The 21,634-nt window shown below is 42.5% G+C and overlaps 1 protein-coding gene across 2 annotated transcripts; it reads right to left on the bottom strand.

Moving 5' to 3' along the window:
- Positions 1-81: 81 nt before the first annotated feature.
- Positions 82-21,601, bottom strand: zgc:113425 (uncharacterized protein LOC541425 homolog). 2 transcript variants are annotated; one of them, XM_056382748.1, is made up of 6 exons: positions 20,758-21,601; positions 20,358-20,417; positions 9,714-9,845; positions 9,114-9,260; positions 5,309-5,366; positions 82-234 (listed from the first exon to the last, which is right to left on the bottom strand). In XM_056382748.1, the coding sequence occupies exons 1-6, from the start codon at positions 20,920-20,922 to the stop codon at positions 128-130; spliced, it is 669 nt and encodes a 222-aa protein (XP_056238723.1). In that variant the 5' UTR covers positions 20,923-21,601; the 3' UTR covers positions 82-127. The 2 variants fall into 2 exon arrangements, with proteins under 2 accessions (XP_056238723.1, XP_056238722.1); XM_056382747.1 differs by having other exon boundaries at positions 82-237; positions 20,758-21,598.
- Between the last annotated feature and the right edge of the window lie 33 nt (positions 21,602-21,634).

The raw sequence follows: 21,634 nt of genomic DNA, 5'->3' as shown, positions 1-21,634 counted from the left end.
GCATAAAATGTACAAAGATTTATGAATTAGAACAAACAACATCTCAGTCCTGATGTTGCTCTTATACAGATATTCAGCTTTGGCAAGGTTTGAATGAAATCTTGAGACCCCTCCCCGACTAAGTGTGTCAGGTCAGTCTGGTGTACGGAGGCAGTTTAGAGGGCCTCTCCTCTTCCTCAGTGGGGCCTTGGTCAGTGGACTGAGCTGAGTTGAAGAGTGTGTCATGATCACCACCTGCTGGACACAGAGGAGAACTACATCACAGACTGTTACAGAAAAAGGCAAGTGTTTCCTTTTTTTTTTTGGCCTGGATCACTTTTTTTCCCTTCATCTGTGAAAACTACAACAGAGAATTAATTTAAAAAATCTGTAATTACAAGTATAATGTCATAATATTACAAGAATAAAATTGTAATTTTAAATGAAAAAAAGTCAATATTAAGTCGTAATTTTAGGTTGCTTGTTTTAGAGGGGAAGCTTTAAAATGAGGAATGTGGTGCATCCTGTTTAGTTCTACTTTAGCATAGGTTTCACAAATAAGGAGATAATCCATCTTCTGGCTCATTAGCATCATCATAAGTGTGCTGTTACAACTCTTAAAGTTGCAGTGTATTAGTGTTTTTTCCGCCAACTTCTGGTAGATTTCGGTATAGGTTTCAGATGTCATGACACGACACAGGAAGTGATAGTCAGTGACAGGAAGTATGTCTGTTTACATTTGCTAGGACATCTCAACAATCTGTAAGCATCTGCTGTCATCCTTCATCTCTCATGTCATCGTCTGTACATATTACTCTTAAGTTATTGTTTATCTTATGTTATAGTTGGAAAGTTTATTATTTATATACTACATTTGATAAATATGAAAGAACATTCTTTAATTTTAAATTCATGTTTTTATTGTAGTTTCACACTTTCAAATGTCATTAAAACCTGTGGACATCAGTAACGTCTCCAGAGTCGTGATGTGAGAAGAATGTTGAAACTTACTGCTTATGCTTAAGAAGTGGGAAAGGCAGTACAGTGAAAAGATGGCACTCTACAGACAAAGCCGTTAATGAGATTGTTGTAACTGGCATCACCATCTGTTGATGGTGATCAACAGATCAATTTCACACTTATGTATTTTCAGCCACACTAGTTGTTACTAGTGTGGCTGAAAATACATAAGTGTGAAATTAACTCACCTGCATAATGGAGGAAAAACTAAATACTGTGAAGACTAGGTCTGTGAAGACTAGATCTCATGCTTCTCGGTCAACACGACTGCTAAAGCTAAAGCTGCCAAAACACATTTGAAATTTACTGAGAAGGAGATCAAATTGAAAATGGAGAAAGCTCCGCTAGAGGCTTCGATAGAGATGCTGGCTATAGAAAAGGAAATTGCTGTAGCTGAGGAAAAGGCAGAGGCACTAGAGGCAGCAGTCGCCACCAATGAAAAAAGACACAGCTGTAGACTCACATTCATATCACTGCCATTTGACTCTGCTCAATGCACACAAGATTATGTGAAGGAGCAAGCCAAAGTATGTGAGGAAAGAAAGTCAGCACAATAAGAGGATCCATCCTTACAGGCAAATCCTATGGTCCAGTCTGTACACGGCCAATGCCTCAGTACTGAAAGCACCATCCCCACTGCTGCTAACACTCACATTCATCACACTCCTTCTCACATTCCAAGTAAACATAAATCTCCTAACCCTTTTCTCACTCCAAACATGGATTGCACTCCAGCTCAATAAAACCAGCATTCTCATGGTGTAACTTTCAATGACACTGATGAAGAATATTGGCAGTCCTCTCCTCACGGCCAACCAACACATCATAACGACATCAATGTTACACCTTTCCGCACTGACATTTATGGTGGGCAGCCCACTCATGCTACTGAGTCCCCCATGTCAGACTTTGTAAGATTTCTAGCACAACGCAAGCTCATCACCACAGGCCTGCTGCAATTTAATAACCAGCCAGAAAGCTACCGAGCTTGGCGGTGTTCATTCCTGAATGCGAAAAGAGGCCTGGATCTAACGTACAATGAAGAAATGGATCTTCTCGTTAAATTGCTGGGAAAAGAGTCAGTTGAGCATGCTAAGCACATTAGAGCCGTCCACATAAACCAGTCAGCAAAAGGGCTGAAGATGCTATGGAACATACTGGACGAAACTAGATAGCTTCCCCAAAATCAGCAACAACCATTTAGTGATCTACTGATGGAGCTGGATGCTGCCAGGGCCGAGGGAGACCTTCCTGGCCAGAGGTAATACCCCCATAGTTCAAAAGCTACCATACGGCCTATAGGAAAAGGGGCGGTCTTATGGATCCAGCTACAAACACGAACACAGGTTGCATTTCCCCCCTTTATCTTTGTCGTCTTCCTCCAACAGCAAGTGTGGATCAGAAATGATCCTAGTTTCATGCTTACAGGCCAAACAGACCCCAGCAAAGCAGAAAAACCTCAATGGAAATATACAAGGTCTCTGTCCATAAAACAGAAATGTCTGCAGTTGCCTGCTCAGACCAAGACAAAGAAAGAAAGCAGATGAGCCTGAGATGAGATGTCCCATTCACAAAAAACCACATTCTCTACAAAAGTGCAGGGCATTTCACGCAAAACCCATATAGGAACGAAAGAACTTCCTCAAAGAGAACGGCTTCTGTTTCAAGTGTTGTATGTCCACATCACACACCGCCAGAGAGTGTCAATGCACTGTGAAACGCACTGAATGTGATACTTGAGAATTGACATGCTGAGGCTGCCCCTCCCCTCGAGGAAAATGAGGAACGGTACCTACCTACCTTTGGTGTGTACAATCCAAGAAAGCCTGGCAACATCTGCGTGTTGTTTGATTCCAGCGCCCAATATGATGGAGAGTCTCTCGATGACGTCATCTTAACAGGGCCTGACCTCAATAACACCCTCTTGGGAGTTTTAGTCAGATTCCACAGAGAAGCCATCGCTGTCATAGCAGAAATTCAGCAGATGTTCCACTGCTTCCATGTGAGGGAACAAAATAGGAACTTCTTGTGCTTCTTATTTTTATTAACAATCCAGCCCAAGACCTCATTATTGTACAATATTGCGTGACCATGCATGTCTTTGGGAACAGTCCCAGTCCAGCAGTTGCCATCTACTGCCTCAGGCAGTCTGTGAAGGAAGGAGAACCACATTATGATCCTGAGGTGAAGCAGTTTGTCAACCTTGACTTGTATTTCAATGACAGGCTGAAGTCATTGTCTGTTGAAGAGGACCCAAGACATTCTTGCAAACTCCAACCTGAGGTTGCACAAAATTGCCTCTAACAACCAAGAGGTTATGTATGCTTTCTCACCTCAAAATCATGCCAATGACCTAAAGGACTTGGACCTCAGCGCAGATAATCCTCCAGTAGAGCGCAGCCTGGGCCTGAATTAGGGATCTTGTGTCTGACACGTTCACCTTTAAAGTCAACATTAAAGAGAAGCCTTTTACACGCTGTGGCATCCTCTCAGTAGTGAACAGCCTGTATGACCTGATAGGATTTGTGGCTCCTGTCACCATCCAAGGCACACACATCCTAAGAGAGCTCCCCCAAGGGAAAAGTGACTGGGATTTGCCATTGCCAGAGGAGATGGAAGTGGACATCCTGGAGACCTTAATCCAAGGTTTATCCCTCTGCAGCAAAGAGGAGAGAACTATGCATCTTTTCAGACACATCAACAAAGGCTATAGCAGCAGTTGCTTACCTTATGGTGATCGATGAAAATGGAAACTGCCACACAGGTTTTGTCATGTGCAAGGACAAACTGGCTCCCCGGCCTGAACACACGATCCCAAGGTTAATTCTCTGCGCTGCTGTGCTGGCAGTAGAGTTAGCAGATCTTATTTAATCTGAGCTTGACATGTAGATAGATGCCACAACCTTCTACACTGATACATAAGTGGTGATGGGATATATATAAAGAGACAAGACGTTTCCACATGTATGCGTCATACGTATACGAAGATCATCTCATCTGCAGCAATGGAAGTATGTATCCACAGATCAAAATCCAAGACTATGGAACCGGAACCAGAACCACATTGCTGCCTGTCTGTTAGATACCAAGTGGCTCAGTGGACCTACTCTCCTGAAGCAAGATTCTGAAAGAAAACGTGACACCTTTGAGCTTGTCGACCTAAGCGTGGATGCTGAAGTAGACACTGATGACAGAAGTCTTGTCTCGTCTCGTCGTCTCCCGCTTATCCGGATCCGGGTCGCGGGGGCAGCAGCCTCCGCAGAGAGGTCCAGACGGCCCTCTCCCCAGCCACTTCCACCAGTATCAATGCTAGACCTCTCATACCTGTATCTACTGACCCAAGTAACCCTTACTTCTGCCATGCTCTTGACTCAGAAAGTGAGCGTCACCTCAGCTCCTTTTGACAATTCTGGAAAAAAGACATCTTCAAACAACAATAGCGCCAAATACAGCACCTGGCCCAAACCTTCTGGAGCAGATCACTGCAGACGAGGAAGTGACAGACCACTCAGCCTAAGCTGGAGCCTGGAAGCATTGTGTTTCTCAAAGATCAGCAGCTGTCAAGGAATGAATGGCTCCTGGGATTAGTCACCCAGGTCTTCCCCAGCAAGGACAACAAAGTGCACAAGGCAGAGATTAAGGTCTCCCAGAAAGATGGGACTAAATTGTATTTTAGACCTGTGTCAGAAATAGTTCTTCTACCTCCCAAGTAGAAGTATGGAACACCTCTAGTTCATTGTTAAGGTATTAGTAGTGGCATTCAATCATGCCGGGCGGGGAGTGTGCTGCGACTACTCTTAAAGCTGCAGTGTATTAGTGTTTTTTCTGCCACCTCAGCTCAGGCTGCCACTGACCTATCACCTGTTTAATTGGTTGCTGGTAATATTCCTAAAAAAAAAAATGTTTTCTCTTGAAATTTTTAATTTTTAATTCTCGTAATATTACAACTTTATTCTTGTAATTTCAGATTTCTTTTTTTTTTCATCAATGTGGCTCTAATACTCCATTGTAGAAAACAACCCCTGAGAGGCAAGTGGATAATGATTTTCTTTTTCTGGGAAGAAAAAGAAAAAAAAAGGATAAACTGCAACAAAGTATGCACTACTGATTTTAATTTTTTTGTTGTTTTTTGTGTTATTTTTCAAATTAAATCTGTGAAAACAATCCCCATGAGGCAAGTGAAAAAAAAAAATCTTCCTTCCAGGAATAAAAAATCCACTTGACTCTCAGGGGTTGTTTATACAGATGAAAAAAAACCTCTGTAAACTGCAGAGCAACTAAAGCAGAGATAAGTTTTATGTCAAATTACCTCTCCAGGTACACACCATCTCCGTGTCCCCAGGGTCACATTGAGGAACAAGTGTCTCCTACAACACACAGTCGGTGAGACAGAATGGTCAGTTCATTAAAAAAAACATGTCACATCCTTGGAGATAATAATCAGTCAATCAAAAGGCCTTGTTTAGTAGAGTAGAAATTGACTGACTAATTCTGACACCAGTGACTGAGTTCAGTCTCTACTAAACCCCTTCTTCTAACTGCTGTTTCAACTGTCCAGTCTAACTGTCATAGTGTATGTCAGGCCTCACGCTAATCTAACATCCCCTCCAAGGAAATGGGCCTATCAGATAATAACTACATGATTTCATAGGGTCACAGATTATGTTAGGAAGAGAGATCCATGCAGAACTGAAGCAGGACCTTGATGATACTGTATCAGAGTTTTGGGAAACATTAGGGGCTTTGTCCTGCTTTTCATTACCTCTACCAAAAAGAGGTTGTGTTTTCACCTGTCTGTTTGTCAGCAGGATGACACAGTCAGTTCTGAACCAATTAGCACCAAACTTGATGGAGGGAGCGGTCCTGGTCCAGGGAGGAATCTGTTAAATTTTGGTGCCGAACCAGTTCAAAGGAGCATCCAGGAATTTTGTGAGACAGAACATTTTTCTACATTTTCATCAGTTTCTCAGGAAATAATGTTTGAATCTTTGGACATATTTATGTTGCTGATCTATAAGTTTGTACAGTTTGGTTCAGGTCCAGATAATAATCTGGATCTGGTGGAAGAGCATGTTGAAATCCACCTTACACACAGATTTGTACTTATTAATAGTAAAGAACAGCACATACGGCAGTATCAGTATCTCCTTCAACATACATCTAATACAGATACACAACAACAATGGTTGTGACACAGCAGTGAGACAATTCATATAGGTTTAGAGCTGTGACCTGTATAATGTTGATGTCATTATTTCACACAACAGGTAATAAACCATTGACCAGCTATTAGGCGTGAGAATTAAAGATGATGAATGAATAAAGTTTTACTTGAGAACAAAAGGCAACAATCTCAAGTTTTACTTGAGAACAAAAGGCAGCAATCGTTTGGCTGGTGGAGGTCTATGCTCTACTCAGTGATGTTCTAATGGGTGTTTATACTGGGTGTTTATACTCATGAGCCTGAGATGGCATTATATTTGAAAAACTCATTGGTTAATCCTCATCATGTAAATGCCTCTTGTAAAAGTGAAACACAGGGTGTGAAAATAACAATCATCCCTCACTGTACCCTCACTGTTTCTCTATCTACTGTGGTTACATCTGTCCATAGAACATTATCCCAGGAACACTGTGGCTTAAGTTTCTTCAAACATTAGTCTTGTCTTCTTGTTAGTCTTGTCTTCAGTGGTGGTTTCTACTTGACAGGGATTTCATAACTTTTGTTCTGTTTTTTATTAAAGTATTTATGATGCTGTCTTCACCATTGTGAAAAACAAACTGGGCACAATCATTACCTTAATTGGTTAATTCAGGTCATGTGACCACTGAAACTTCTGTGATACCTGGAAAAAGAGTCATCATTCCCATATGATCCTGACGGGAATAAAAGACTTTACAATTAAGTGAAAAATAATAACGAGTTTTGCTGTTCCAGACATTGCATGTGTCCACTCTGGTTTTAAAACAGACCTTGAATGGAGAGTTTATCACTCTAAATAAATATATCATAACTATTATAGCTTCATTTTAGATTTAACAAATATTCTTTAATCTGACAGGATTCCTGACAGTGTTGATGCTTTTGCTCTCTTCTTCATCACTGCAGCTCAGAATAACATAATGAGACTCTGTGGCCAGAACTGGAAATAAAAACTAAACCTCTGATGTCTTTGATTAGAACAATGATCCACACACTGATGAATATTTCCCATGATTACAAATTTGATTTTTAATTTTTAAACATTTCAGTCAGACTGACTCATCAGACATCAACTACTTCTCTCCTCTTCTCTTTCTCTCCTCTCTGCAGCAGAAACAGTCTGACATTAACTTAAACTGTTTTATCTGCTCCACTTTTTTGTCTTATGATGAACAATGTTGAATGTTTGTTCAAGATCAGACAAAAGATTGGAAATACTCAGTAAGAAACTTAATGATAATTCATACACTTTTTACAATATAATTATATTTTATAACTGAATTTACAGGCAGGTTTCTATGACAGGCCATCAGGGACATTATTTAGAATTACCATGCACATGAAACCATACTCATTCACATACTATACTGAAAACCTCACACATACAAGTGAAAGGATTTTACACACACTACTGAAATCCTGTCACACAAACAACTGAAAAAGCATGCACTCACATACACAACTGGAAACCTCTCATATACAAAACTGAAACACTCTCATATACACAACTGAAACACTTTCACACATACACAACCGAACAGTCTCATATACACAGCTGAAACCTTTAACATATACAACTGAAACACTCACACACACACAACTGAAGCCTTCTCACACACACACAAGTGAACACTCTCACCCTGGGTTTACCTTTCCGGTAAACCCCCGGTAAACAAGCGCGTTCATGTGAAAGAGGCAGAGTTGTTAATTATAAGCAACATCGTCAGAACCATGAATTAAGTTCTTAATATGATATGAGAAGAAACGCTATTAACGCGTAAGTTCAGTTATTACCATATAACCAAGTGACATTCAACAAGGTGAAATGTAAACAATATGATTACGTGACTGAAATAAAAAAATATATTTCAAAATATAATTACTATTTAAATCAGATTATGGATATATTGTAAATAAATGCATGAAATATCATTAAGTTTCTTACTCAGTATTTTGCTCTGTTATGAACATGTGATGCAGAAAAAACAGTTAAAGTTAATGTCAGACTGTTTCTGCTGCAGAGAGGAGAGAATGAAAAGAGGAGAGGAGTAGTTGATGTCTGATGAGTCAGTTTGACTGAAATGTTTAAAAATTATAAATCAAATTTATAATCATGGAAATATTCAACAAGGCGTGGATAATTTTTTTACTAAAAGACATCAGAGGTTTCATTTTTATTTCCAGTTATCGTCACAGAGTCTGATCATGTTATTCTGAGCTACAGTGATGAAGAAGAGAGTAAAAGCTTAATCACTGTCAGAAATCCTGCCGGATTAAAGAATCTTTGTTCAATTAAAATGAAGATATAATAGTTATTATATTAAATTCATGTGATAAACTCTCCATTCAAGCTCTGTTATGAAACTGAGAGTGGACACATGCTCATCTGGAACAGCATAATGATTCCACTGATTTATATTTCCCGCAGGGGATTACTAAAGTATTTCTGATTCTGATTCTATATACTGTAAATGTCAATTGATCATCGTTATTGATCACTTAATTTTAAACTCTTTTTTGCCTGTCATGATCCTGTAGGATTGATGACACTGTTTTTCCAGTGATCTGATTGGTCAGTTGTTGGGCTGTTGACAGGTTTTGATTTGATCCTCTGAAGTAAACCTGCGCCGGAGCAGGTTAGGAGTTCAGCATCAGTTACCATGATGATTTACCGCGATAGCAAGTGAACCACTGTTGTAAGACTGAAAACCAAGAGTTATAATTGAAGTTAACCCGATACCTCAAATCCTACAGGCCTCAGATGTGTTAAGTTTGATCTGTGTTTATTGTTTTGTCTTCTGGTTATTTATGTCAAAAACTATGAGGGGCATGGTTGAATGAAGGGCAATGCATCATGGGTAAGGTTTAAGATAGTATTTCACTGGGCTTATCGATTACTTGTGTATCCTACCAGTCCTGTTCTGGCGTCGTAGCAGCCACAGCGGGGCAGACTGCGACAGCCCAGGAAGGCGACTAGAGAGGAGAGGGCCAGGCTGATGGTGCAGGTCAGCAGGATGGTGGCGTTGGCTCCCTTCACCATCCGATGGAGCACAAATGTCTGGCAGAGATGATGTATGAATGATTTGTTAGTAATAAAACACTCAAAGCTGTGATGTTGTGGCACTACACTTTGTCTAAGTCTTTTGTTTGAGCTCACACCGCAGTTGCAGTTTTAACTTAATTATAATGATCAAAAATGAAAATTTGTGCACCTATGTTAAAAAAATAAAAAAATAAATAAAAAATACTGTCAGCTGACTTGATCATTCATCTTTTTAATCTTTCATTCTTCAAAGCTAAACCTCATCAACCTTTCTTATGGTACATGTTACTGACATGTAACAACACAAAAATCACAGGTGGAACCTATAACATTTATGATGCCTCTGTTCAGTAATACCAGGAGGCTAACAGTTATTCCCGACAGGAGATTAATTACATCTGTGTTTGACAGGTCTGCTCTGAAGGAGGTCAACACACTTCCTTTATTAAAACTTTCAACAGTGGTTACCACTTGAGGACTGTCATGGTGGTGGAAGACATCCTCATTCTCCTCCCCGTAGGTGAGCGTCAGACAGGCATAACCTGAGATAAAGAGTGCAGCCACACAGGAGAGGCCGGCTGCTGCCACCATCACACTGACCTGCAGGGACAGGAGGACCGGTTCAGACCAGGAAACAGTACTCTGTGTGTGTGCGTGTGTGTGCGTGTATGTGTGTGTGTTTCTGACTGATACATTTTGTGTGTGTGTTTTTCTGATACATTATTCTTAATTCCTAATCCTTAATCCTTAATATTCAACTAAGTGTAAAGAATATGCTAAAAAAACAATTTTATTAGGTTTGTTTTAATGTAGCGTAAGTTTAGTCAGGAAGACTATCTCTATTCTCCCTCTCTCACCCCACTCCTTGTAATCAGTTGACTTCGGGTGCACAGCCACAACCAATCAGATCTCACCACTATCTCAATTTTAGTGCAGTTACTGCGACCCTCCTCCACCCCTTTTGCCGCCAGTCTTCATATCAAGGTAAATTGCTGCAACCTCCTCTACACCATCCACTTCCAGTCTTCATATCCAGTCAGGCTGAGCTCATCATAACGCTCATCACATCCAGATCTCAAGCTTCTCCTATTCCTTTCTTCAAGACCACCATCAGTGTCGAGACCCAGGGGGTTTCCTATACTTCGCACAGCCTCATCACCTTATGACATATGATGACAATGGGGGTCTAATCGCCAATGACTCTGACATCTCGCACTTTTCCTCACTTCAGATAGAATGACCTCTCACTCACCTTGATACTGTCCTGCATTGCATTAGTGTTTTCAATTAAATCACTTTAAACTTTCTTCAAGTATGTATGAGAGAGCAAAGCCAGACACAGACACACACTTACATATATATTGTGTGTGATGTGGTATGACTTTACTGTACTCTAATTGATGCTATGTTCTAAGTTTGATTGCATATTTTTCTTTGTCTATTTTCCGATGCACAGTTCCGTGTTTATCATTTTGCTTTTCCTTGGTTACAGCAGTTATATTCTGTGATTTTTTTTTCAACTGCTTTCAAACATTTTTTAAACTAGGTCATATTTTTTCAAAACTCTACACACAAATCCAAACATTGCACACAAAATGCACAGATAGATAGATAGATAGATAGATAGATAGATAGATAGATAGATACTTTATTTGTCCCATAGGGGAAATTCATGTGTCCATTAGCTCATTCTTGATAATAATAATAAGAGTTGATAATAAATAAATAATAATAATTAGATTAGTCCACTTCCTTTGGCTGAGGTGTTGTATAGCCTGATGGCAGTGGGAACAAAGGATACCCTGAACCTTTCTGTTCTGCAGCGCAGTGAGACGAGACATTTGCTGCACCTGTAGCTGCTTCTCTGTCCTGCCAGAATTTTGTGGAGAGGGTGGTTGGTATTGTCCAAGATGGCCTCCATCTTACATTGCATGCGTCTCTCCACAACAGTCCTGAGTGAGTCTAGACTCCTGCCAAGCACAGACCCAGCCTTTTTGACCAGCTTGTCCAGTCTCTTTGTGTTCATGTCGGACATGCTGCTGCCCCAGCAGACTGTGACATAAAAAAGTACACTGGCCACGACTAACTGATAAAACATGCAGTCTCCTTCCGGTAGATGGCATCCGTGTTCAGGGACCAGTCCAGATTACTGTCCAGGTGCACACCTAGGTATTTATAAGTGTGCACCACCTCAATATCCTTCCCTCGAATGTTGACTGGCTGAAGGGTCTAGACCTAGAAAGTCCATGACCATCTCCTTGGTCTTGGAGGTGTTCAGAAGGAAGCAGTTCTTGTCGCTCCATTCACTGAAGGCCAACGTCAGATCCCTGTACTCCTCTTCCTGCCCGTTCCTGATATGCACCACAATAGCTGTGTCATCCAAGTATTTCTGGATGTGGCAGGACTCAGAGTTGTATTTAAAGTCTGTGTTGGAATAATTCTATATATAGTTATCTCATATTTAATAACATGACCATGTATCCTGCTTTACTGTCCTAACCATATATGTAGTTAGTCTGTATCTTGCTCAATAACATGACCACGTATCCTGCTTTACTGCCCTAACCATATATGTAGTTTGTTTTGTGATGAGTTGTTTAACAGGACGCAGCTGTTGGAGGAGACCACAGGCGGACACACTCGCTGCACAGAACAGACTGAAATCAGTCTGTTCTACTTCTATACCATGAAATAAACATTTGTACCATGTATCACAATCATCCCCCACATTATATACACTCATTTTATTCACTCATTATATTATGTTACCCTTTATATTACCTTTGACACCCTTTATGTTACACTTTGTATGACCTTAAGTTCTTTAAGATAAACAATGTCTTGCTACTGGAAGAATGTTTGGAATGCTTTGTGTGATAATAAAAAGAGAGGAGACGATGGAGTTTGCTCAGAGCGGGGTTGGAGATTGTAACTGAGCAAATCTCTGTCCGTTCTCCTCGCGAGTAAGAAATAACGCCCTTGTCTTTCTCTTCTGTGTGTCAGTATTAGATGTCTTAGATGGTGTAAACCTGACAGTCTGCCTTATACAGGGTGAACCGGAACGGAGCCAGAACAGTCCCCTGTGGAGCTCCAGTGCTTCTCATCGCTGTCCCTGAAACACAGTTAGCCAGCCTGACGTACTGTGGTCGTCTTGTCAGGTAATCCACAATCCAGGACGTGAAGCAGGGATCCACCCCCATCCCTTCCAGCTTGTCTTTAAGGATGGGGTTTAAATGCACTTGAGAAATCAAAGAACATAATCCTCATGTAACTACCTGGCTCATCCAAGTAAGAATGGGCCCAGTGGAGCATGTAAAGGACGGCATCATCCACTCCAATATGTTCTTTTTAGGCGAACTGTAGGGGGTCTAGGGCATGTTCAACCTGTGGCCTCAGAAGGTGGAGAAGCAGCCGCTCCAGGGTCTTCATGATGTGTGATGTGAGGGCCACCAGTCTGTAGTCATTTATCTACCCAGTTCCGACCCTCCAGACCATCTGTACATCCTTCCTGATCTGCGGTCCGATGTCCTCCAGTGGGCTCATGGTTCCCGTCTCGCCTGTCAGCCGGGCATTCAATGCACCAAGAACGCCCTTCAACGACGGTTCTGGTAGCCCACCCTGGATGAGGACACAAGAGGGTTCGTCAATGCTTGCCCTGTCTGTAATCAGCACAAACCCTCTCATCAAGCCTCAGCTGGCCTCCTGCATCCCTTACCTGTCCCTCGTCGACCCTGGTCTCACATCTCCATTGACTTTGTCACTGGGCTGCCTCCATCCAAGGGCCACACCACCATTCTCACAGTGGTCGATCGATTCAGTAAGATGGCTCACTTCATTCCCCTGCCAAAGCTGCCATCGGCCAAAGAGACTGCTGAACTCACGCTGCAACATGTCTTATGTCTCCATGGTCTGCCGGTGGATGTGGTATCCGTCCGAGGATCTCAAGTTTAGTTCTATCTTCTGGAGAGAATTCCGTTTGCTTATTGGGGCCAACGCCAGCCTGTCTTCTGGTTTCCACCCCCAGTCCAATGGCCAGACAGAACGCAAAAATCAAGAGATGGAGAAGGCTCTCTGCTGCATGGTCTTGCAACAGCCCTCTTCCTGGGCCGAGCAGCTCCTGTGGGTCGAGTAAGCCCACAACTCCCTGATCAGCTCTGCCACCGGGCTGTCCCCCTTCTGGTGTGCCTATAGTTTCCAACCTCCTCTGTTTCCGGCACTGGAAAAAGAAGCGTCCTGTTCCTCTGTCAAGGCCTTGATCCGTCGTTGCCATCCATCGGTCATGGATGCAAGCTCAAGCCACCCTCATCCGTTCTGCTACCTGCAGCTCCACCAATGCCACCCGTCATTGATCTCAGGGGCCCCTCTACCAAGTTGGCCAGAAAGTATGGCTCTCAACCCGTTACTTACCCCTCTGGGTCGAATCCAAGAAGCTGGCTCCCAGATTCTTCGGCCCCTTTGAGATCGAGAAGATCATCAACCTGGTAGCAGTGAGGCTCAAGTTGTCCTGGTCCATGCGGGTTCATCCCACCTTCCACGTCTCCAAGTTCAAACCTGTTCGTGAACCGCTTGGTCCCAGCTGCCCCTGCTCCTCCTCGGATCATCGAGGGAGGTCCCACTTTTATGGTCCGCCAGCTCCTCCGTTCCCGTCGTCAGGGGAGAGGTCTCCAATATCTGGTCGACTGGGAGGGTTATGGTCATGAAAAGAGGTCATGGATCCCTGCTCATCACATGCTGGACCCTCATTTCATCAGGGATTTCCATCAACAGCACCCCGACCAACCCTCCAAGACCCCAGTACCGGCCTCCAACCAATGTCGCAGGGCAGCCCCTCCTCTCCTTGATCCACCAGTAGAAGTTCCTCCCCCTGAAGAGGATCAGTCCTCCGCTGAGGAGGGGGAATCTATCTCTCTGGAGACCCCTGCTCCCCTGTTTTTCCACTCATCCCGCCTCAGTCTTACTCTCCACTCTGCTACATCTCCTCATAAGCCTCACTGTCCCCACCTGTTGCTCCCAGCTACATGCCATCTCCAATTACAGTTTTTGCCCGTTGCTTGAACACTATAGACCCATGCTTAGACTAAAGCCTTAAACAAAAGCGCTGCTTTGCACTGTAGTTGCAATTCTGCAACACACTTACTCCTTTATGCAACACAATTGGTCCTGCATACTACACTGTATTTCATACATAAGACACTTCGTTCAAAAATGAAATCTCAGGGTGCCATTTGGAAAACACATGTATCCAAAATGCAAAACACATCGGGTAATTGCAACCACTCAAATACACAACTGAAGGCACTTACTTGCAAAACTGAACACCAATCAGCCAGCTACAAAAAGCCCTCAGTTTAGCCATTTCAAGAACTTTGCAAGCATGGATGGAGGGAGAGCGAGAGGCAGAGGAAGAGGAAGAGGACGAGGAAGAGGAGGAGGAGGACAAGGTCAAGGTTGAAGAGGCCATGCACGGACCCCTATTTCTGATGATATAAGAGCAACTTTGGTGGACCATGTCATCAACCATGGCCTGACTATGAGGGAAGCTGGGCAGAGAGTCCACCCACATCTAAGCCGCTTCACAATGGCATCTGTGATAAGAATATTCCGACTGGAAAACAGGTATGTCTTCACCTCTCTACCTTCTACTCTACTCAGATGGTATTTACAGTACTGTACTACAGTATATCACATTACCACATCACGTGTACAGGGTATTGCAGGGTGCTAATGCTCCTTTTGCAGCCAAAGTGGTAGTTCTTGTGAAACATACCATGATTACTTATATTGAGATGTTTCAGTACAGTGGATGATACAGTATATACAGTAAAGTACAGTATATATAGTACTGTAAGAAAAAGAAGCAAACCAATGACCATTTGTGGTTGTATTTCTCTAGAATGACTAGAAGACCTTCTGGGGGAGGACGCCAACGCCTGTTCACACAACAGCAGGAACTTGCCGTTGTGGACCTAGTGAGGGCAGACAATGCCATCCGTCTCCACCGGCTACGACAGAAAATACTTGCAGACAGGCAAGTGTTCAACAACATAAAGAATGTGAGCATCACCACCATCAGACGCATCTTGGGAAAACACAACATCACCATGAAGCAGCTCTACAGGGTCCCATTTGAGAGGAACAGTGTCAGGGTCAAAGGACTTCGACGTATATACAGTTGTGGTCAAAAGTTTACATACACTTGTAAAGAACATAATGTCATGGCTCTCTTGAGTTTCCAGTTATTTCTTCAACTCTGATTTTTCTCTGATAGAGTGATTGGAACAGATACTTCTTTGTCACAAAAAACATTCATGAAGTTTGGTTCTTTTGTGACTTTATTATGGGTTAACAGAAAAAGTGACAAAATCTGCTGGGTCAAAAATATACATACAGCAACATGAATTAGCAATTTTGGTCACTTAGAAAGTTGTGTCAATGAAATGAGCTTCATGGAATGACCTCTTAACTTCTTGTGAGTGATTATGAGTGACTACAGCTGGTGACTTCTCTGAGGCCATTTAAATAGGGCTCATTGGATACAAACGCCCACAAACGCTACAATGGGAAAGTCAAAGGAGCTCAGCATGGATCGGAAAAAGCGAATCATTAACTTGAACAAGTCAGGAAAGTCACTTGGAGCCATTTCAAAGCAGCTGCAGGTCCCAAGAGCAACAGTACAAACAATTGTTTGTAAGTATAAAGTGCATGGCACTGTTTTGTCACTGCCACGATCAGGAAGAAAATGCAAGCTATCACCTGCTGCTGAGAGAAAATTGGTCAGGGGGGTGAAGAGTCAACTGAGAACCATCAAAAAGCAGATCTGCCAAGAATTAGAAGCTGCTGGAACAGAGGTGCCAGTGTCCACAGTCAAGCGTGTTTTGCATCTCCATGGACTGAGAGGCTGCCGTGCAAGAAGGAAGCCCTTGCTCCAAAAGCGGCACCTTAAGGCTCGACTGAAGTTTGCTGCTGATCACATGGACAAAGATAAGACCTTCTGGAGGGAAGTTCTGTGGTCAGATGAAACAAAAATTGAGCTGTTTGGCCACAATGCCCAGCAATATGTTTGGAGGAGAAAAGGTGAGGCCTTTAACCCCAAGAACACCATGCCTACCCTCAAGCACGGTGGTGGTAGTATTATGCTGTGGGGCTGTTTCGCTGCCAATGGAACTGGTGCTTTACAGAGAGTAAATGGGATAATGAAGAAGGAGGATTACCTTCAAATTCTTCAAGATAACCTAAAATCATAAGCCCGAAGGTTGGGTCTTGGGCGCAGTTGGGTGTTCCAACAGGACAATGACCCCAAACACACATCAAAAGTGGTAATGGAATGGCTAAATCAGGTTAGAATTAGGGTTTTAGAATGGCCTTCCCAAAGTCCTGACTTAAATCCCATTGAGAACATGTGGACAATGCTGAAGAAACAAATCCATGTCAGAAAGCCATCAAATTTAACTGAACTGCACCAATTCTGTCAAGAGGAGTGGTCAAAGATTCAAAGAGAAGCTTGCTTGTGGATGGCTACCAAAAGCGCCTAATTGAAGTGAAAATGGCCAAGGGACATGTAACCAAATATTAGCACTGCTGTATGTATATTTTTGACCCAGCAGATTTGATCACTTTTTCTGTTAACCCATAATAAAGTCATAAAAGAACCAAACTTCATGAATGTTTTTTGTGACAAAGAAGTATCCATGTTCCAATCACTCTATCAGAGAAAAGTCAGACTTGTAGAAATAACGGGAAACTCAAGAGAGCCATGACATAATGTTCTTTACAAGTGTATGTTAACTTTTGACCACAACTGTATGTACGGGTAAGTGTAACTGTCCTTTACATTTACAATACAATATTGGTGAAATCCAGTAGCAGCTGAATATGTACCATATCAGTACCACATGGATCCATTCGGAGAGCTACACAGGTACCTGTGTGATGGGGTGGGGGTTCTGTATGTGTAGCACTGTAGTAATATGGTTTTTATTTTGTTACAGAGAATCTTGGCCATGGATGGAGCTGCACAGCCTCATGAATTCATTTTCATTAATGAAGCTGGATTCGACCTGAGCAAAACAAGATGACGGGGTCGTAATGTAATTGGCCAAAGGGCAATTGTGCATGTCCCGGGGCAGCGCGGGGGAAATATCACATTGTGTGCCGCCATAAGCCTTCAAGGGCTTCTGCATCATCATGCAAAACTAGGTCCACACAATACCCAACATATACTCACATTTCTAGATGCTCTCCATAATATAGTTGTAAAGAACAGACCAGATCAGCCCAGGTTTATGATGGTATGGGATAATGTCAATTTCCATCGGGCTGCTCTGGTCCAGGCCTGGTTCACCAACCACAATCAATTTGAAGTGGTATACCTGCCCCCTTACTCACCATTTTTAAACCCTATAGAGGAATTCTTTTCGGCTTGGAATGGCGTGTATATGACCGCCAACCACATGCCTGCATGCCTCTTCTGCAGGCAATAGAACAGGCCTGTTTACAGTATAGTGTTTTTTTCTATTATTATTATTATTTTTTTGCTTTATCTGAATTCATGTTACTGCAATGTACAGTGCTGCAATGTACAATACTGAGTAGGCCTATTTGCTTTTTTGGTTGTTTGAAAATGTGCCTCCTGAAAATGTGCCTTCTGAATAAACAGTGAAAATCAAAGACTGCAGTGTTTTATATAAAGTAGACTAGTGTGTTCCCCCTGATCTGAAAGTGAATACATATGATTTAAGTGTGTGTCATTTTGTCAGACTTACATTTTGACAAAGGATTGTTAGGTTTGGATAGCAGAGTTTAGGTTTTGATAGTAGAGTTTCAATTTGACACAGATGTGAATGGTATATTTCCCAGTGTTGTGTCATGTTTACTTGTGTGTAGAGTTTTGGCACAATGAGCAAAGTTTTGCAAAATGTGTTCAAGCAACGGGCAAAAACTGTAAGCCAGTATTTAAGCAGCCTTGGTCCACTCACTCATTGCTAGATTGTTCTCTGTATTATGCAAGACTTTCCAGTGTTCATCTCCGGACCGACTTCCTGTTTTTGACTCCATTCGTCCCTGACCATCCTGCCTCGTCTCTGACCCAGTAAATGCCTCAGCCTTCTGTCCCCGACCACAAGTTCTGCCTGTGCACTTCCTGGTCCCCATCTGCCTGTCCCTGTGGCTGTGAGCTCAGTCACCTCGCTCTACTCACCTGACACACGGCTCTCCAGCCCCCGTCCTGGACCCCTTCCTCTAGCCCCAATACCCACCTGTGTGCATTATCTCTGCTGGTTCATAATTAAAAGGTCATTACAAACTATATCCAGTTGTGTGCTGCATTTGGGTCTATACCATACCCGTTTCAAGGGAAGTGGTGCTGGGATTGGATCTGGAAAAACGTATATACAGTACGTGGGTTTGAAGATAAGTATGACTAAATCTGGTCATTGTTTATCACCCATATTAGAAGCCTAGCCTTAATTTGAGTCATATTTTTATTTATCCTTTCTTGGGTGTTGATCTGGATATTCAGGTGACTATGATTGTGGTTGTTGGAGTTGTTACCTTCCTTTCCTCCTGAGGGGTCTAGAATGCTGGTATTATGTGTAGCATACTCTAAACAGGTCAGTTGTTGTCACTTGTTGGGTTTTTTCTTTCTTTTATGCTATCATTGTAATTTTACTATATTTTATTTATTTACTGTTATGTATTAATCTATTTATTTTGGTGATGCTGCCTGGAGGGTGTGTGTGTGTGTGTGGGGGGGGGGGGGGGGGGGCTTACAACTTCTGTCATGAATGCTTAACCATTTATTTTAGAATTGACAGATGAGAGCAGGTTCACACTGAGCACATGTGACAGGCATCATCCAGCATGACCAGTTTGGCGGTGGGTCAGTGATGGTCTTGGGAGGCATATCCTTGGAGGGTCGCACAGACCTCCATGTCATAGCCAACTGTACCCTGACTGCTGTTAGATAGCAGGATGAAATCCTCAGGGCAATTGCGAGACCTTACGCTGTTGCAGTGGGCCCTGGGTTCCTCCTGGTGCAGGACAATGCCCGGCCTCATGTGGCCATAGTGTGTAGGCAGTTCCTGGATGACGAAGGAATTGATGACAATGATTGGCCCTCACATTCCCCCAACGTAAATCCTATCTATCAGTGCATCCGACGACGGCAAGTACCGCCAGAGACTGTCCAGGAGCTAATTGATGCCCTGATCCAGATCTGGGAGGAGATCCCATAGGACACAATCCGCCAACTCACCAGGAGCATGCCCAGACATTGTCGGGAGTGCATACAGTCACACAGGGGCCATATACACTACTGAGTCACATTATGAGTTCCTGTGATGAAATTCACAAGTTGGATGGTGGTCATTTCAATTTTTTACCTTGATTTTTGGTGTGATTGTGAATCCAGCCCTCAAAGAGTTGATGCTTTTGGTTTCCATTGACCATTGTTTCGTAATTTTGTTCTCAACAAATTATAAAATGTACATCAGTAAAGATTTTCAACTTGAATAATTCATTCAGAATTCATCAAAATCCAATGTGTTTTTGAGCAGTGTACATTTCCATACAGTGTTGAGACAGGACAGTGATCTGCTGACAGGTTTAAATGTACACAGTACAATAAACACTAATGGAATGTTGAAACAGAATATAGGTATTTTTCCAACATGTTACTGTTGTAACTGCAGTAGTGTTGTCTTTGATCATTTTTTACTTTTACTATATTTTTGCAGTTGTCTTTTTCTAAAGTCAGTCAGGTTTTTATCAAAACATTTGGTGTCTAAGTCTTAAAGCACTGGTGAAAATTTTTAATTACTTAGTGCCAATGTTGAAGTGATTGACTGACTGCATGTTTTGACACATGAACAATGTTTTGATTGTTTTAGAGACTTTTGCACAGGTGATTTAGTGTTATGAGAAATGCATTAAGAGCTGCGAGAGTGATGTTTCTGATGAGTGAATTGCATCAAAGCAGTTGAGAAAAACTATAATTCAGTGTTGAACATCACATTAAGTACTTGTGGTAGTTCTCTGTCTTATGTTCAGAGAGAACCAGAAAGAACCTGGTAGTAATGGTGGAGAAAAAAACGCAGCTTGTCTTGACAAACTTACCAGCACTGAGTTTTTTCTCTGCGAGGCAAACAGAGCCAGAACACCTGGAGAGGCCATGATCTGCAGGAGATGAACAGAGTGAACTTACAGACAAGCAGCAGGTGGGAACAAGGGACAGATCAGGTAAACAGGTAAACCACTTCTCGGTAAACCCCTGTAGGCTACATGTCCTGCTACTTGGGAACTGGACTTCAATAAACATAATAACTGGGGATTAAATGAAGATCATTATAATTACAGTCACTATGTAACGTCATTGTTGCAGACAGCACCGGTAAAGGTATATCTGCTGCCAACAGAACAACACTCACAGTGTCAGTAGTAGTAGAGGTTACACCTGAGAGCGGTAAAGACGCAGGTTACAGGTTGACAAGAATTTCTAATAGAGTCAGTATCTCACCAGTCCTCCCCACACCGGCGTCCTGGTGGTACTCAGCGGGGTGTCCTTGCGGAAAACCGCGTCCATGAACCCACAGACCACACAAAGACCTGCACAGGCGATCTGGAGGATCCCGAAGACGAGTACGCTCTTCTGGTTGAAGATAAAGTACCTGTATTGGTCCATGTCCGGGTATTAACCGGCTACAAAGTTCAGTTCCAACAGTCCGCACCCCGGTCCTAAGTTAACTTTAACCTGCGGCTTTATCCACAGCCTGTGGATCAGCGTAGGAGTTTTCGGTGTTACTAACGGTCCCGGTGTGATCAACGGTCCCGGTGTTGACAGGAACAAGTCTGTGAAAACTACAGTGCAGTTATTTTGATCTCAGAGAACGGTGCCTCCCGTGTTTTCCTCCCTTCCGCCGTGTGCCTGTTCCGGGCTGCGGGCTGGCTCTAGTTCTACTTCTGCAGGTAGGAAGTTTATCCATTAACCTGACTGAACAGCAGCAGGTGCAGAGGAGGCTGTTTGAGACATTATGCCCAGAATTTGAACTCTCAGGATGCTGGCCCCGCCCCCTTCTCCGAAGCCCGTCCCCGTCTGAACGGAAGAACCCAAAAGCATTTAGGTTGTCTCATCCAAATAACTGCAATATTCAATTTCTGCTGCATTTTTGTCGTATTTAAATATCTAATTGTACATATTATATTATTATAGACATTCATCTTTTTGAAGAAAATTTTTTTCCACTTTTCTGCTGAAACAAATTGCAAATTTCCCCAATGTAGCACTAAGAAAGGAATATATATACAGAGTCAGAGTTAAGTAATATTAGTTCTATATCTGACCTGTAACCTTACATAGGCCTGCCTGAGAGACGCTCATCCCAGAAACTTACCAG

This window comes from Seriola aureovittata, chromosome 8 (genome assembly GCF_021018895.1).
Source record: "Seriola aureovittata isolate HTS-2021-v1 ecotype China chromosome 8, ASM2101889v1, whole genome shotgun sequence".
NCBI lineage: Eukaryota > Metazoa > Chordata > Actinopteri > Carangiformes > Carangidae > Seriola > Seriola aureovittata.
The sequence above is the reverse complement of the archived record's forward strand: the minus strand, read 5'-3'. Positions and strand labels throughout refer to the sequence as shown.

Excerpts from the sequence above, each read along its gene's own strand:
- zgc:113425 (XM_056382747.1), bottom strand. The coding sequence starts at position 20,922 with ATGGACCAATACAGGTACTTTATCTTCAACCAGAAGAGCGTACTCGTC. Across the intron at positions 9,261-9,713 it reads ACCATGACAGTCCTCAAGTG|ACATTTGTGCTCCATCGGAT; the intron begins GTAACCACTGTT and ends CATCTCTGCCAG. Across the intron at positions 5,367-9,113 it reads ACGACGCCAGAACAGGACTG|GAGACACTTGTTCCTCAATG; the intron begins GTAGGATACACA and ends TGTGTGTTGTAG.